The sequence below is a fragment of the Homalodisca vitripennis genome, chromosome 1 (genome assembly GCF_021130785.1).
Source record: "Homalodisca vitripennis isolate AUS2020 chromosome 1, UT_GWSS_2.1, whole genome shotgun sequence".
NCBI classification, from domain to species: Eukaryota; Metazoa; Arthropoda; class Insecta; order Hemiptera; family Cicadellidae; genus Homalodisca; species Homalodisca vitripennis.
The window spans coordinates 102,076,022-102,091,249 of NC_060207.1; the positions used below are offsets into that span (position 1 = coordinate 102,076,022).

The 15,228-nt window shown below is 33.7% G+C and overlaps 1 protein-coding gene across 2 annotated transcripts in view; it reads right to left on the reverse strand.

The window, feature by feature from the left end:
• Window positions 1–15,228, reverse strand: part of LOC124367977 (choline transporter-like 1) — a 62,233-nt gene that overhangs the window by 42,271 nt on the left and 4,734 nt on the right. For both annotated transcript variants that reach the window (XM_046825241.1, XM_046825231.1), the window contains exons 2-5: window positions 13,373–13,497; window positions 3,169–3,317; window positions 2,185–2,319; window positions 221–328 (exon numbers count right to left, since the gene is read on the reverse strand). In XM_046825241.1, coding sequence (XP_046681197.1) covers window positions 221–328; window positions 2,185–2,319; window positions 3,169–3,317; window positions 13,373–13,486 — 506 coding nt within the window. In that variant the 5' untranslated portion in view covers window positions 13,487–13,497. The remainder of the gene's footprint in view (window positions 1–220; window positions 329–2,184; window positions 2,320–3,168; window positions 3,318–13,372; window positions 13,498–15,228) is intronic.

Here is a 15,228-nt window from a genome sequence, read left to right on the forward strand (position 1 = left end):
ATTTCAGTTGTAAGATTTCCTAATGCTTTGTGTATAAAATAAGTTTTTACAATTATGGGCGCCAAAAGTGAGAAAAGTAATTGGTTATTAAAAACAAGCTATTTAAGTAATTTAGAAACAACCACTTTGACGAAATATGTGAATTAGTCAACATTTAATTGATTATATCTTTAGTTACGAGACATATTACACAGTCCAAGAGATTTAAAAAAAGAGGCACCTTTTATAGATGGGCAGTGTAGGACAAGGACCTAGCGGTGAAGTTATGGTGACGTTCTCTGACAGATTGTGTGGAACCCCTTCATAATGAGCAAGGTCAAAGTCATACCTGTAACATAACAAAGATTAAAACCTAACACTCTACTAAAATTAAACAGAGAAAATTAAGTTAGAGGTGAGTTTTTAAGTTAACAATACTAATTATCATAGTGTTATTTGTAGTAGTTGAAAACAATGATAGATTGTTTCTATAAAAGTTTTCAAAATTGCCGTGACGATTTAAAGTTGTATGAATAAAAGAGGGGAAGTGAAAGAGTTTTAGTGTACAGTATCACTATTCATATCTAAAGTGTAACTTAATTAGAACAAAACAACATAAATGTATAAAAGTAAATACAAATCATACATGTTATTTTTTGCATTAGACTGCAGATTCAGGTTTTCAGACACTTATTGGAGTGAGTAAAAATATTCATTATAACCGATTATATTTTGAACTAAGTTGAGAAGTGTATTCACAATTTAAGATATAAACTATAGTGCAAGTATATTGAGGTAAACAAAATTTATTTTAACTGTTCTGGGTGCAAACAAACCTGTTGATAACGTCATGTAAGACATTAATACAGATTTTATCCTATACCCTACAATCACCAAAACTATGTCAAATACCTGTTAAATTGGTTTAAATCAATAAAAAAGCTCAACAAAATTAATTTAACCTTACGCCCTTACATTGTTTCAAATCAATAAAACTAAACTAATTATTTGATTCAACAGCAGTGGAACTTGATTTGTTGTTGAAGAACTAACGTTCACCTTGATCTGATGTGGTACTAGGCCTTAACATCTTACTCATTTCTTGTCTCAACTGTACATTTTTGGTATCAACCTCTTGTCTCAAACGTGCATTCTCTTCTTATACTGAAAGTATACAATGAGTATATACAATGTATATACAGTATATACAATGTGGTTCATTGTCAATAACCACATATTCATGTGGTTATTGACAATCTGGTTGATCAGAGCTTTCAAATCAGCACTTTCTTCTGATATTGTTACGAAAAACACTCACTAAGCTTATAATCAAACCTTTTTAACACCTGACACCATAATTTAACTTTAAAAACACAATAAAAAAGTAAGAAACACAGGAAAATAACTCCAAATTTTTATTTAACAGTATCCAACAGAATCATTAAACGGTCAAAAGTAAACAACAACAATAATGAATTATTATTATGCTGGCCAAACTCTGATCAACTGATCCATGTACTGGGTATACATCACATTGTAACATGAATAAGTCAGAAATCACAAAAAACATGTTGAGTGTCAACTCCATGAAAATTATCTATAAGACATGTACTTCTTAATAGAAACAAAGTAGAGATTTACTCGCACCCACATTATTAAGTAGGCCTTTTTTTTATTAGTTAATTCTCGATGAACTTATTAAAACAAATCAGTGATTTCCCACTAATTTATATGTTTATTCTCCTTGATTCTTTGGTTTATTTTTTAATATCTTTGACAACCAAAATGGCCTGTTTTTCAACTGATGGTTGGGCTGAGTAGTTACTCCATAAATTAATGTATGATCTTAACTAATTCCCTTTTAAAGAATTAGATTTCCAGTACATCCATCATCACAAATCAAGCAATGAACTTCGGACCAACAATATTGAGCAAATTTTGACTTTTTAGTTAATACCTTTCTCGATTTTTCTCTGTATTTGCTATTATGTTTAATGGTCTACTTATTCCTATATTTTATTCTGTAAATACAGTTTTTAAAATTCTGAATGGTATTTTATAGTTTTGTTTTACGAGTCTTTGTCTAAAAATGAAATGGGTTTTAAACGCAGTTCTTTTGTTGCACTTTCTACCTACTCTTCTAATTTCCTCCTACAAACATGGCCCGTAAGGCCTTGACATAAACGTAGATTTTAGTTTAGTTACCTGCAAAGATTAGAGCCAGTCTGATCATAGAATAGCTTGAGCTCCTGGATAGTGTCAATATTACGGTCTGGACACTTCTCCACACAGATCTGCAATGAGTTGCGGATGTTGCGGACATCCATGAAGAACAGGTACCTGCCCAACAGACATTAATTGATTCACTCCCTTACATAAGATAATAATCAATGGTATGAGAAGGCCAAAACATTGACAATTTTGAAACTAATTAGCTGGAAAGATATCAGTAACAAACACAGCCTTAAACTTTCATACTCTAAATGAGGCTAGTTTCTCTGAGAGAGTCAGGAAATTCATAACAAAATGTAAGTAGGAAACCCAGATAAGAACTAGAGAATGTTACACTTGGTTAACATGTCTTAGATCAGTTGGTAAAGCCAAGCCCTTTTAATTTGCATACCTATTCATCCACTTAGCTTTCTGTTAGTACCTCATCACAGCTCCCAAATAATAAGTCCCATTGAGCTAAATTTTGTGAAATACTAAAGAAATATAGCTTCCCAATTGTTGTTTGGATAATCTACAAGTTATAATTTGGTAAAAATACAAATTATCTTGAAAACTTCAAGTATTACATACCAATCAAAATTAGCTTGACAATGGACGATTTGAATGAATAATAGAATTATGAACATTTACCATTGTTGTGCATTACAAAGAAATTGAAACATCACATAACTTGATGAAATGGAAGACACAAAGATTTTGGTATTGAGATGGATGTGTTGTATGGTAAGTATATAAACCACTTTTCATATGATATGTAATAATTAATGAATTTATTGCATAAAAGGATAATTTGAAACTATAACTTTAGTGGTTTATGAGCGCACCACTTACTTTTTAACACTCAACCTCCATATTGTTATCACTTACACATTTTTTAAGGGCATCATGTCACCTAATAACTTGTTTGAACAATTTTTTTGTGACTGTTAAATTATTAATATAAAGCTATCCACCAACCTTTTGTTAACAGTATTGATACCAGACAAGTTGCCGTTGGTGAGAAGCTGATCATTGTACGAGGAGCCACAAGTGTTGCCAAAACTGTCATAACCATGTATAAGTCTCAGAGGGTTCCCGTACACCAGTGCAAAACCTGCTATCAGGATCTGAAACAAATATATTCCTTTTTAGTCTTTAAGCACATCTTAATTATATGGGGGGTATCCAGAAAGTAACAGACATTTGGCACTAGCTCGGCAGTGGGTGGAATAGAGTAGACATCTTAGGATCAAAAGATTCCTATACTCAACACGCATCGAGCTATGGTAGCGGGCAGTCAATAGGCTATCTATCTATTTTTCTCAATGTGACTATTTAAAATGTGTAAAGCAGTTGACAACCCTACCACTTGAGAAGTGCTTTCAGTGAATAGGTTTATATTGGCAAAAAGCTACAAAACCAATTAAAATCTATCATCAACTTTGTGACGTTTGTGGTAATGAAATAGTGAGTGAAAGCAAAGTGAGACAGTGGTGTGTTGATTAAAAAAACTAATGACCACATCAATATTCACAATGCGGATTGCAATGGTGAGTTTAGCCTGATTACTAAAAAGTTATTGGAAAAAGGAAGTCTATATAATGGGGGCACACACATGTTCCAAAAACCAAGAATATGTCTTCAGACTCTGTCAGCCAGAAAGATTATGAAACATTAGGGTATGATTCTGGTTTATTTCTTTGAACGAGGCTCAACAATAAATGCAGATATATATTGTGAAACACTGCAGAAAATAGGGTGGGCGATGACAATGCAAGACCACTGTATTCATATAGTAAATAGTAGCCCAACAGCCCTTGGATGATTTTCAATGGATGATGGTTAATAATTCTCCTATTCAGCCCATGTAGCACCAAGTGATTACCACTTCTTTCTAATGATGAAGGCCTTCGATAGTGACGCAGCATTTACCAGTGGTTAGGATCTCAAGTCACGAAAGAAAAACTTGTGTAACGCTATTATCAATGCTTGAAATTGAATGGACATTACATTGTAAAATATCTTAAGAAAGCAGCGAGCTAACCACCCGTGTTCTCCTATGAAGATAATTGCTAATAATATAAACAGAACATAGACACCCTACTTATATTGGTATTTTACCTGTTTTTTTTATAGTTAACCTGTAACAAATATTTATTTAAATATAAACTAACAGCTACATGAATCTAACTAAATGTTTCACATCAGTTTATTATGCCAGTCAAAGACTTTAATATTGTCTTATTCTACATTTCATACCCGAGGGATTATTCTGAAAGCTGAAAATATTAAAACACTAAATAGACTTGAGTGAACATCACACTGAACAAATAAGTTACACACTTCTACTCCGGAACTGAAATCATTAGTCACAGTTCTCCTTAAAACTAAATAAATACTTAGGGTGTAGTTCACTGATACATTGTAGTTTGACAGTTCCAGTGTACTTATCATCTCCAGACAGTACAGTTCAGTACTGGTCAACGTCAAAAACAGGTCTTGAGCAAGATTCGTCACCCAGAATAAAATATTTGTAGGTAGCCCTCTCATAAGCTATTCTCTGTACTACTTGCACATGAATTTCTCTATGATTGTATTGGTCAAGAATGAAAGATATAGATCAGAAAAACAATTTCCTATTCCTAATATTGGTAATTCACGTTGTATATTCGTTATTGTTCAGAAACGCCAATTATAAACAGAAACTAGATTATAAAACTACATACTAAAATTGTTGTTAGAAAACAAATTTCTCACAGCTGGAAAATTATCATAACTGACTGTTATTTTTCTGTAAGAATTGTATTGAATTGACTCATTATTTTAAGAGTTGTAGATTGTAGATCTCTGGAGTAATGGGAAATCTGAGGAAATTCAACAAAGCATTCTCTCCTTTAATTTGACAAATAAATCTTGAAGATCGATCGGTTCAGTAGTCACTGAGCACTCAGTATTTCAACCGTGTTTTAATATATAGTATGTAATTAGGGTTTTTTTTCTTTCACTTTACTAATTTATTACTTTAAAAAATCTGTTACTTTCTGGATAACCCTCGTATTTTACTTTGGGTTTCACAAGGCCACTTCGGTGACATGGCTGATACATAAGAGACACTAAATCAACAACCGTCAATGAAAGCCTAAAATGCAACTCTAATTAATTGAATTGAAATAAAGTAAATTAAAGATGTCTTATTTTACCACGAGGTTAGGACTAAAAAGCCCTCCCTAACAAAACCTGGAGACCAACGGCTTAAGGAACTTCTGAACCATCACCGGGCAGGCGGGGTGCTTGCAAGGACAGGATAGCCCAGCGGTCACCCCAGCGACCAAAGAAGAACATAGACTGGAAATCCCTATACCCAATACATTACGGCAGTTGAAGCCAACCTACACCCACTCTGGTGACAAACCGGCCGGGCACCAGCTCGCGGCGAGTATGCATTTTAATTCGCCGCGTTTCATTAACACCGTTGGATTATACAGTTAGAGTTGGGATAAAAACTTGAAATTTCACAATTTTGTAGTCAATACTATGGCAATGATGATGTAGTAGATAAACATTTTAAAAGTTTATTACAAGTGTTATAAAATAAATATTATTAATTAAAAACCAATTTGAGCTTTGGCGATGGACATGAAATAATGAGTCGGCTGCTACTTTTTTTATTTATTGGTCAGGCGAGTTTCGTCTGCGAGAAAGTTTGAGATAATAAACCAAATTTTACCGTAGTATTTTTTATAAATTTTTGGAGTGAACAGTTTGTCGAGAAACGAGGTATAAAGCAGAAACAAATTTCATGCGGCGCAAACACGTACTCGCCGCCTCGCCTCCATACGCTGCAAATAGGTTTAATGTTTAAATGCTCAACCTTTATTATACTCAAATCTATAAACATTAGCAACTTATTATGGGAATATATCTAAATTTGATTAAATCAACTAATCGTTGTAGCGGGTTTCAAAACCAACAAGTACATAATAAAATGAAACATTATATGTAATTAAAGCCTATAAATTAAACCTTTTACAATACGGAATAACTTAAATGTCTAACTTAAATAGTTAATTTACTTTTTATGTGATGTTACAGTTTACAATGTTACTGTTTATTTGGTGTTACAGTATATATCAATGAATGATTTCTAACATTCTATACAGGTTACAGTATAGTTTTTACAGTTTCTTTATGGTATTTAGTTTATATCCCTTACTTACAATTAAATAAAATGTACACAAATTCCAGCGAAGTATATATTTTAGTTGATCATTCTTAAAAAACCATCCAATTTCCAATAATACAAATTCTATAATCGGTGGCAAGCAAAAGCAAACAACGAGAGCGAGCACATCCTGCCGCCACACGGACGCTCGGTAGTGGGTGACTCATCCACTGCCATCCCCACCACTCTGGTGATGACCGGCTTCAGCCTCGCGCCCCGATTGCCAGTCTATGTTCTTCTTTGGTCGCTGGGTCACCCATCCCAGTAGCAACCACGTTCGCTGTTCTTGATCTGGTTATCTTTTGTTGTACCTGCTACGTTGTGCCATTGTGCCATTGGCAAAATTAAATATGTGAAAAACTTAATCCAAAAATCAACTAAAACAAAAATAGCATTATTTGTTTAAGTATCATCAATAGGCTATTAGATTATATTGTAAATACTTTACTCAAACATCACATTATTTGTTGATTTTTCAAATTGAAAATTCTCATAAAGTAAAAAGAGCAACAGAAAACAATTGAATAAAAATTAATTCTAAAAAAGACTACTAATCGAATGGACTGACATTAATACCTCCAGCCATCAGAGCAAACCATACAACCTGCACTGATAGAAGGCAACAAAAGACGTCCCTCAAAATGGTATATATCAGATCTAGTTGATCTAGAGCAGCGGTTCCCAATCTTTTTGGTGACGTACCCCTTAGTTTGTACTATGTATTATGGCGTACCCCTTGGCCCATAACACATATATTTTAAATTGTACATGCATCATTAGTTTGCCTTTTTTTATTTTCGTTTTATAAGCAATTATAATCACTCGTATGTTATAAAATCTGAATTTCAAAGATAAAATGCAATAAGAATAACAGATCCGTAATGTATTAAAATACAAATTTTATATATTTAGTTTTTAGTTATCTGTGTTAAAACTTGTTAGGTTGGAATAATAAAATGCAAGAAACTGTATTAATACATATATTTAATTATAATCAAATTACAAAATACAAAATTCAGAATTGTGGATGTTGCACAATGAAAATCGTTTAGTTATCATCAGTTATTCAATGTGAGGGATGAGCTTGAATGGAATGGCTTAAACTGCTGATGTCTGGCATAATGAGTCTGAGAACACATTCCACTGTTTGCATTCGGTTCCTGTATTTATTTTTGATGTACAGCAGATGTTTCACCATACTCTGAGCATCGTTTGATCCAAAAATATCGAGTGCTTTTGTTAAATACTTCTTTCAGATCCGAATCGCAGTTTAACTCAAAAAGTTCCTCTTTGAGTTTCAGAGAAAAGCTGTTTGGTTTTCTCAATTTCAGCAAAGGGGTTTTTAATCCACGAGTATGAACTCAGATCTTCTTGAAATTATTTTGTGAAGTAGCTTGGAGGGAGCTACAATGATCTGATATGTCATTCAAAATTGTTTGACTCAGAAGAAGTTCGTTCTCTTTAATAAAAGAATCAAGATATGGGAACAATGACACTTGGCTTTTCTTTGCTTCCCCTTCTGCAAATCTTAGTTTTAGTTTCACACTATTGATTTTGTCCATAACTTCGAATGGGGTGTTATAGCTTCCTTGTAGTTTCCTGTTAACATCATTTAACATACTGAATATGTCTGCCAAATAAGCCAATCGGCTCAACCATAATTCATCTGAAAAACGGTCATGATACTGAAAGTCTGTGTCGGATAGAAAAATCAATATTTCATGTCGAAGTTAAAAAACTCGAGATATCACTCTTCCTCTCGACAACCACCTTACTTCCGTGTGCAGAAGTAATTGTTTGTGAATACTATCCATTTCATCACATAAATTATGGAAAAGGCGTGAGTTCAGTGCTCTGGCTTAAATGAAATGTACTGTCTTTACTGCTTCATTCAGTACATTTTTCAGTTCTGCAGGACATCTCTTTGTAACCAAAGGCTTCTCGGTGAAGACTACAATGAATAAACTTAGCCCTTGGGCTTACTTGCTGCACTTGAGTAACAACTCCCTTATGAACTCCAACCACTGCATTTGCCCCATCTGTGCAAATTCCTACACATTTTTCCCAGTTCAACTCGTTTTCTCAAATAAACGTGTCTAATTTTCCAAATATTTCATCTGCATTTGTGTGTGAAGGCAAGTTTTGGCAAAATAACATGTCTTCTCCGACAGTATTTCCATCTTCGTACCTAACATAACATATTAGCTGAGCCATGTTAGTTACGTCAGTTGTTTCATCAATTTGAATAGCAAAATATTTGCTTTTTTTATTTTCATGAGTAATGTTTCCTTTACATTAGCAGCCGTGTCACTTATTCTTCTTGAAACTGTATTGTTAGAAAGCAAAAGTGAATCAATCTGTTTAGCCTTATTTTGTCCTAACATGGTTGACACAATGTCTTTAGTTTCTGGCAGTATTAATGTTTCCCCAATGGTATGTGGTTTGCCCTCTTGAGCAATTTTAAGACTGTCAAAGTCAAAATTTTTTTATTCAAAATTTGTACATATACAGTTACCAACACATACAAACATCGAATGGTGTCAGCTATAACATACATTTACATAATAAATGGACATAATTAAATTACCTTATTTTAACAGTGTATTTCACAACCACCTATCAGTTTATAAAAAACTCATCAAAAGAATACAAAGATTTACTTATAAGATATTGTTTTACTGTTTTTTTTAAAAAGTAAAAAACTATCAATTTTTAAAATATGTTCTGGTAAGCTATTATAAAATTTAATACCTGCTACTTCTGGTTTTTTTTTTTTTGAGGTAATTTTTAGATTTATATGTGGTGCTGCAAACTGATTACGATTCCTAGTTAAATAATTGTGCGAAGCCCCCAATTTTGGTAATGTGTCATTTACTTTTTTTACTACAAGTACCGTTTCCAATATATAAAGTCCGTAAATTGTTAGAATGCCTAGATTCGAAAATAAATGTCTTACCGATTCTTGATGGTGTAGTTTAACTCTTTGCTGCACGATATTCTGAGGTCTCTGTGACCCCTAGCTGCACGGTAAAGGTTACTGTTACAAATTAGCATAAAAACTTATTTATTAGTCTTTAATATGATTTTAATATACATTTTGAAATTTTTGAATATTAATTTTTTATAATTGGGTGGTGCATTTTTGAATCACTATGCAAAATAAGAATGTTTTTAGACCCTACATAATGTAATACTGAAGTAAAGTAGGATTTGTATTTCTTCCAAAATCAAATAAGCATAACAGTTCTTAAACAGCAGATTGAGACCCTTAAATACGCTGAAGGAGGATCCTTAGTACTTCCTTTCTTATTGGAAGTATTCGTAACCATTCTTCCTGGAAGATTTAATTACTCCCTCCCATTGAACACTCCTAGTTACACCTATGATGGTAGATCCATATAATACGAGGGGTATCCAAAAAGTAAGTTTCCCTGTTCTGTAAAAAGACGCATACGTAACACAGCGTGCAGCTGTGGGCGGGGATATGTAGCGCAGTTCAGTTGGCAACAGGTGCGCCGGTCACTGGCCCATTGTCACGCTTCTCAGTCAGTTGCTGCCCAAACATCATGGAGACTCCACTGCGTTCTGCCGCCAGTTGCGAAGTCCGTAGTGTTATTCGTTTCTTGACCGCCAAAAACGAAACTGCCGTTGAAATTCATCGTCAGTTGTGTCACGTGTATGGTGAACATGTTATGTCCGTTCAGATGGTCCGTCGTTGGCGTGCAATGTTTTTGGAAGGAAGAGAAAATGTTCATGACGATGAGCGTAGTGGCCGACCGGCCAATTCTCGGCAACCTGACGTCATTAATGCTGTACGAGCAGTTATTGACAATGATAAGCGAGTGACTCTCGATGAAATTATGGATAAACTGCCGTCAAGTGTTGAAGTTAGCCGGTCATCTGTGCACAATATCATGACAGAAGATCTTCAGCTTGCAAAAGTGTGTGCAAGATGGGTGCCTCGCTTATTGAGCAATGCCCATAAACAACAACGAATGGCTGCTGCCCAGTCTTTCTTGCGATTGTTTGACGATGAAGATGAAAACCTTTTCAGTAGAATAGTCACTGGTGATGAAACATGGATTCACCACTCAACTCCAGAGACCAAAAGCCAGAGTATGGTGTGGCAAAAAAAAAGGAGAGGCAGCTCCTCAAAAAGCCAAAGTTTTTGAGTCGGCAGGAAAGGTAATGGCTACAGTTTTTTGGGACTGCCGTGGAGTGTTATTGATTGACTATCTTCCTCGTGGCGAAACCATAAATGCAGAAAGGTATTGTGAAGTTCTCACCAGACTTCGGCAGGCAATACAGATTAAACGGCGCGGACTTTTGTCGCGCACGGTTCTGCTTATTCAAGATAACGCCCGACCACACGCTGCTCGTGCAACAATGGAACTTTTGAGGAAATTTAAGTGGGATGTTTTTGGTCATCCTCCATACTCACCAGATCTTGCGCCTAGCGATTTTCATCTGTTTCCGGAGCTGAAAAGACACCTTGGCGGTCGGCGATTTGCCAACAGCGATGACCTTCAAAATGAGGTGGATACTTGGCTTAAAAATTTGGCGGGTGAATTTTGTGATGCTGGAATAAAAAAACTACTTCCTAGATACCAAGAGTGCTTAGAAAGGGATGGTAACTATGTAGAAAAATAAGGTATGATGTAAAAAGTTGAATAAATGTGTTTCAGTTATTTTTTGAGTGTTTTTAACTTTTTCATAATTAATGGAAACTTACTTTTTGGATACCCCTCGTAATAGTATTTTCACCTGCCAATAAAAGACTCTGATTTTGCAATGAGCGTTATTTATATTTTATGCAGTAACAAATAATTTTCATTTTTTAATGATAAACTATGAAATATAGGGATTATAACAATCATACTTTAATTTAGACAAATCAGTTTAATAAACACTCATAATAAAGTTGTAATCAATAAAAAAATCTGTGATAAGAAACGCAGGTAAGAAGAATTCCAGAATCAGTTTAAATTGGTAGTTCTTATTAAATAATATAACTGAATCTAAAATGGAGTTTTAACACATTTGCCTCTCATTAAAGTTACATAGGACACAATTCTACTCGGAATACATTCCTATGTTACCAGATCATCTGGCTGATGTCAGGCAGTGAAGACTAACTTTCACAACAAAAGGTGAAGGTTGTTAGACTTAAGGTCATGTGAGATCACAGATTGTATGATGTCATCAGACAACTATATGATGTTCCTTGTGATTACACAACTACAGCTGTGTCGATCAAACTTGAGACTATAAGGAAAACAATTCAATGAAAATTATTTTGATTAGTTGAAATGTAATTAAGAAAGGTTATGTAGCAATTTTATTGATAGTTCTTTCTGGAGTTATGATACAATTCATATTAATCATGTTTTAAATACAGCTAAATGATTTTGAAGCTGATTTAACCCAATGGTAAACCATCACAGAAGGCTCTGTATGGCAATGTTTTTTGATGGCAAATATCCAAAATTCTACTAACCATTCACCATCAATTACAAATTTCAAACAAAGAAAACCAAAGAGTGATAATAGTCAAATAAGTGGAACAGATAAACTGGTTTCAGTTTTGGCAATCATTACATGATGCAATAATAGTTTTTGCCTTAAATACAATGTTGTATAAAATTTCTGTTATTTACCACATTTTTTAAGTGAAAATATTGAAAAGAGAAATTTCTAATTAGTGCAGGAATACCTCGGATCTATATAATATTTACCCTAAAAATCCAGTAATTTCCATGGAAATGTGGTGATATGGCAACCCTGCTTACACATATTAATACATTAAATCATTAATATCGCAGATATTAGTACTACCTAGTACTTGTCACTACCAAATCTTTTCAACCGTATGCAGATTTGTTTAAGGAATTTTTAAACTTTTTAAGATTAACTTTGCATGCATTTTAAAATAACTTATTTTAATATTTAAGTACATGTGGCTAATTTTTTTCTAATAAAATACTAGCAGTTAACAACAGCTTCGCACACAATTTCATAGGCTTTACACATGTATGAGCATTTCTGGTTCAAGTGAGTTATATTTGTGGCACCAATATTTAGTTTGTCTTGTTGCCATGATCAAGAAAATATGTCAAAAAGATATTTATTGCGATTTTAGTTTACTCTGGCCTTAGTATTTTTTTGCCATAACTCATGTAAATAAAAGTCGTTTGACAGGTATTTGGTCTTACGATATGTTAGTTTGGTTATTTAAAACGCATATGTGACAAAAATGGCCAAATATAAAATAATCTAATTGTAAAAAGTAAAGCCTCTGTGATGTAGAGGTAGCACACTCACCCAGCAAGTGAGAGTCCCGGAGGAGCAAGTACTTTTTATGATTTAATGTTTATTACACACATACACACACAAGTGCGCGCACGCACGCACACACACACACAGTGGTCTGAGAAGCACACTTCTACTTTCAGCATTATAATTTACTTCCAGTAAATTATGCATCCCCTCCAGTGCATGTAAAACTTGTTTATTATTCCTTTTTGCAAGAAATAGAAAACAAATTTAACTTTAGCAAAAACAGAATTGATTTAAATTTCTAAATGCACGCTAATTGAATTTTTAACCAAACCCAAAGTTTCTTCAAAGCTTAAGAGTTAATATTTACTAAAACGTCTAGTTGATATAATTTATTTCTAATCAGACTTTTCACAATTTTAGAGACCTTAGTGGAGCATACATAGTCCGGAGGAATTTTCAAAATAGGAATAGATCTATATCTTAACCCAGGACCCTAAGAATGTACATGTAAAATTTCAATACAATTGGTCCAGTATTTTTTTATGCGATTGAGTAACAAATACAAACACACAGACAGACACTTCAGTTTTTAGATAATAGTATAGATATAGATTGATATATATTTCAAAATATGTTTTAATAATGTATAAAGCCAAGGGAGCAAGTAAATTTATTCTTTACCATCAGAACCCAAAAGAGGATGTAGATAAGCAGCCAGAACAGATCTGTGCAGCCTCGCACCTTTACTCTCTCATTGTTCCCGTCCTCCGAAACTGTGTCGTCACAGCAAGCCATCCTTTATGTACCTGCAAGATCACCAGTAATTTAAACTTAACCATATAAAAAACAGCTGAAAGAAGTAAATTAATGTAAGCTTGAACACACCTGGTTCAGGTAAGTAGAGAAATTTATGAAAACATTTCACCAATATCAAAAGTAATCATCGGACAAGAGAGTAATAAACAGATGTTCATTTATATACTGTCTAAGTTGTCGTGTTCGCTGTTCCTTAATAAGTCTAAATTTACGTCACCTAAGAAAACACATAATCTAAAAAGCTTCAAGTCTTCGTAGTGTTGTTCCAATTCGTCCAAAAACAAATTAGTCACTATCAAAAGTTCGGTACATTGCAAGGATATTGTAATGTTTATTTTGTATAGTAAAGTCCAGTCTGAGACCATAAACATCGCCTAATGATATCTGAGTGGAAGTCGCTGATAAACGATCATTAACTAGTAAGATAACACCGTCATTCTGGTTCCTCTGTGTATTAATAACCACAAGTTCGAATCCGTGAATTTTTGTACATCTTTCACCCCCCTTAAGAATCTATATTGCTTGGAACAATTATACAATTGTATTGCAATCATCAAAATTATTACAATAATAAAAATGTAGAGCTAGACAGTAGCATAACTTTGAAACACTTACTGCACACAAACAAAACTTTATTTTGATATCAATAAATTAAAACTATATAACTGTAAAAATATATCTAGAATTAGTGAACAGTTATAAAATTGTGTGTTATAAAAACAATAAATAATACAAACAACAACAATAATAATAATAATAATAGTGAACAATAATACAAATTTGAATAAAATTATTATTACGATTAACATATGAGAAATTTCAATATAAAAAATATTGTATTTTGTAGTCAAGCCGCCATCACGATAAGCACCAGTGCTGAAAACTGGTTTTCAATAGCCCTCCGTAAACTCATCAAAGTTACACACCAACCAATAAGTGTTTCAGACCAGCTTTAAACTAGCTGATTTTTGTGAAATGTTTTATATCTTCTGGAGTTGGTTGATAAATCTTACACCAGCCTGCGGAGGCAAAATTTCAAAGACTAACGTTCTGTGCTGTTGTGTTCTGTAATTGCCCCTGGTCTCATAGTGATGGAAATCTCTCGCTTGTGCCATAGCACACTTCGACCAGCAATAAATTGACACCTCAAACATGTAAAGGCACAGCAAAGTCAGATCAATTGTATAATAGTTTATCAAATATAAATGAAAAAAGACTTTATACAAAATTATATTTACAACTACACGAGAAATAAAACAAAAAAATAAACTAAAAACAACTAAGGGTAGACTTTAGAAAGGGGTCCAAGCTTGTTCAGTTGTTCTTATGAAATGTTTTGATTGTTTTTATCCAAACAAATAATCTGACATCACAGTTTGTTTTCCTTAAGGTATGATTTCAAATTATTAGTTACAGCAATTTTTAATGTAACCCATAACCCACGCCATAGACGGATATATTAGAATGGCAGATTTTGACCAAATGCCAAATACAGTTATATCCAATATTATAGATTATGTCTCTTGGAGAGTTCACAAAAGGCCTTCAAAATGCATGGTGCACGCTCCAAGGTTATTGCGGTTGCCAAGGAAGTATTTGTAAACAACGTTCACTCAGCGGTAGGGAGATGTGAGCACCCTTTGTCTAACTTCGATCACATACTCGTCAGTTCTGCGTATCCTACAGAGCCATAACCAAACATATCCGTCACGTGTATTACT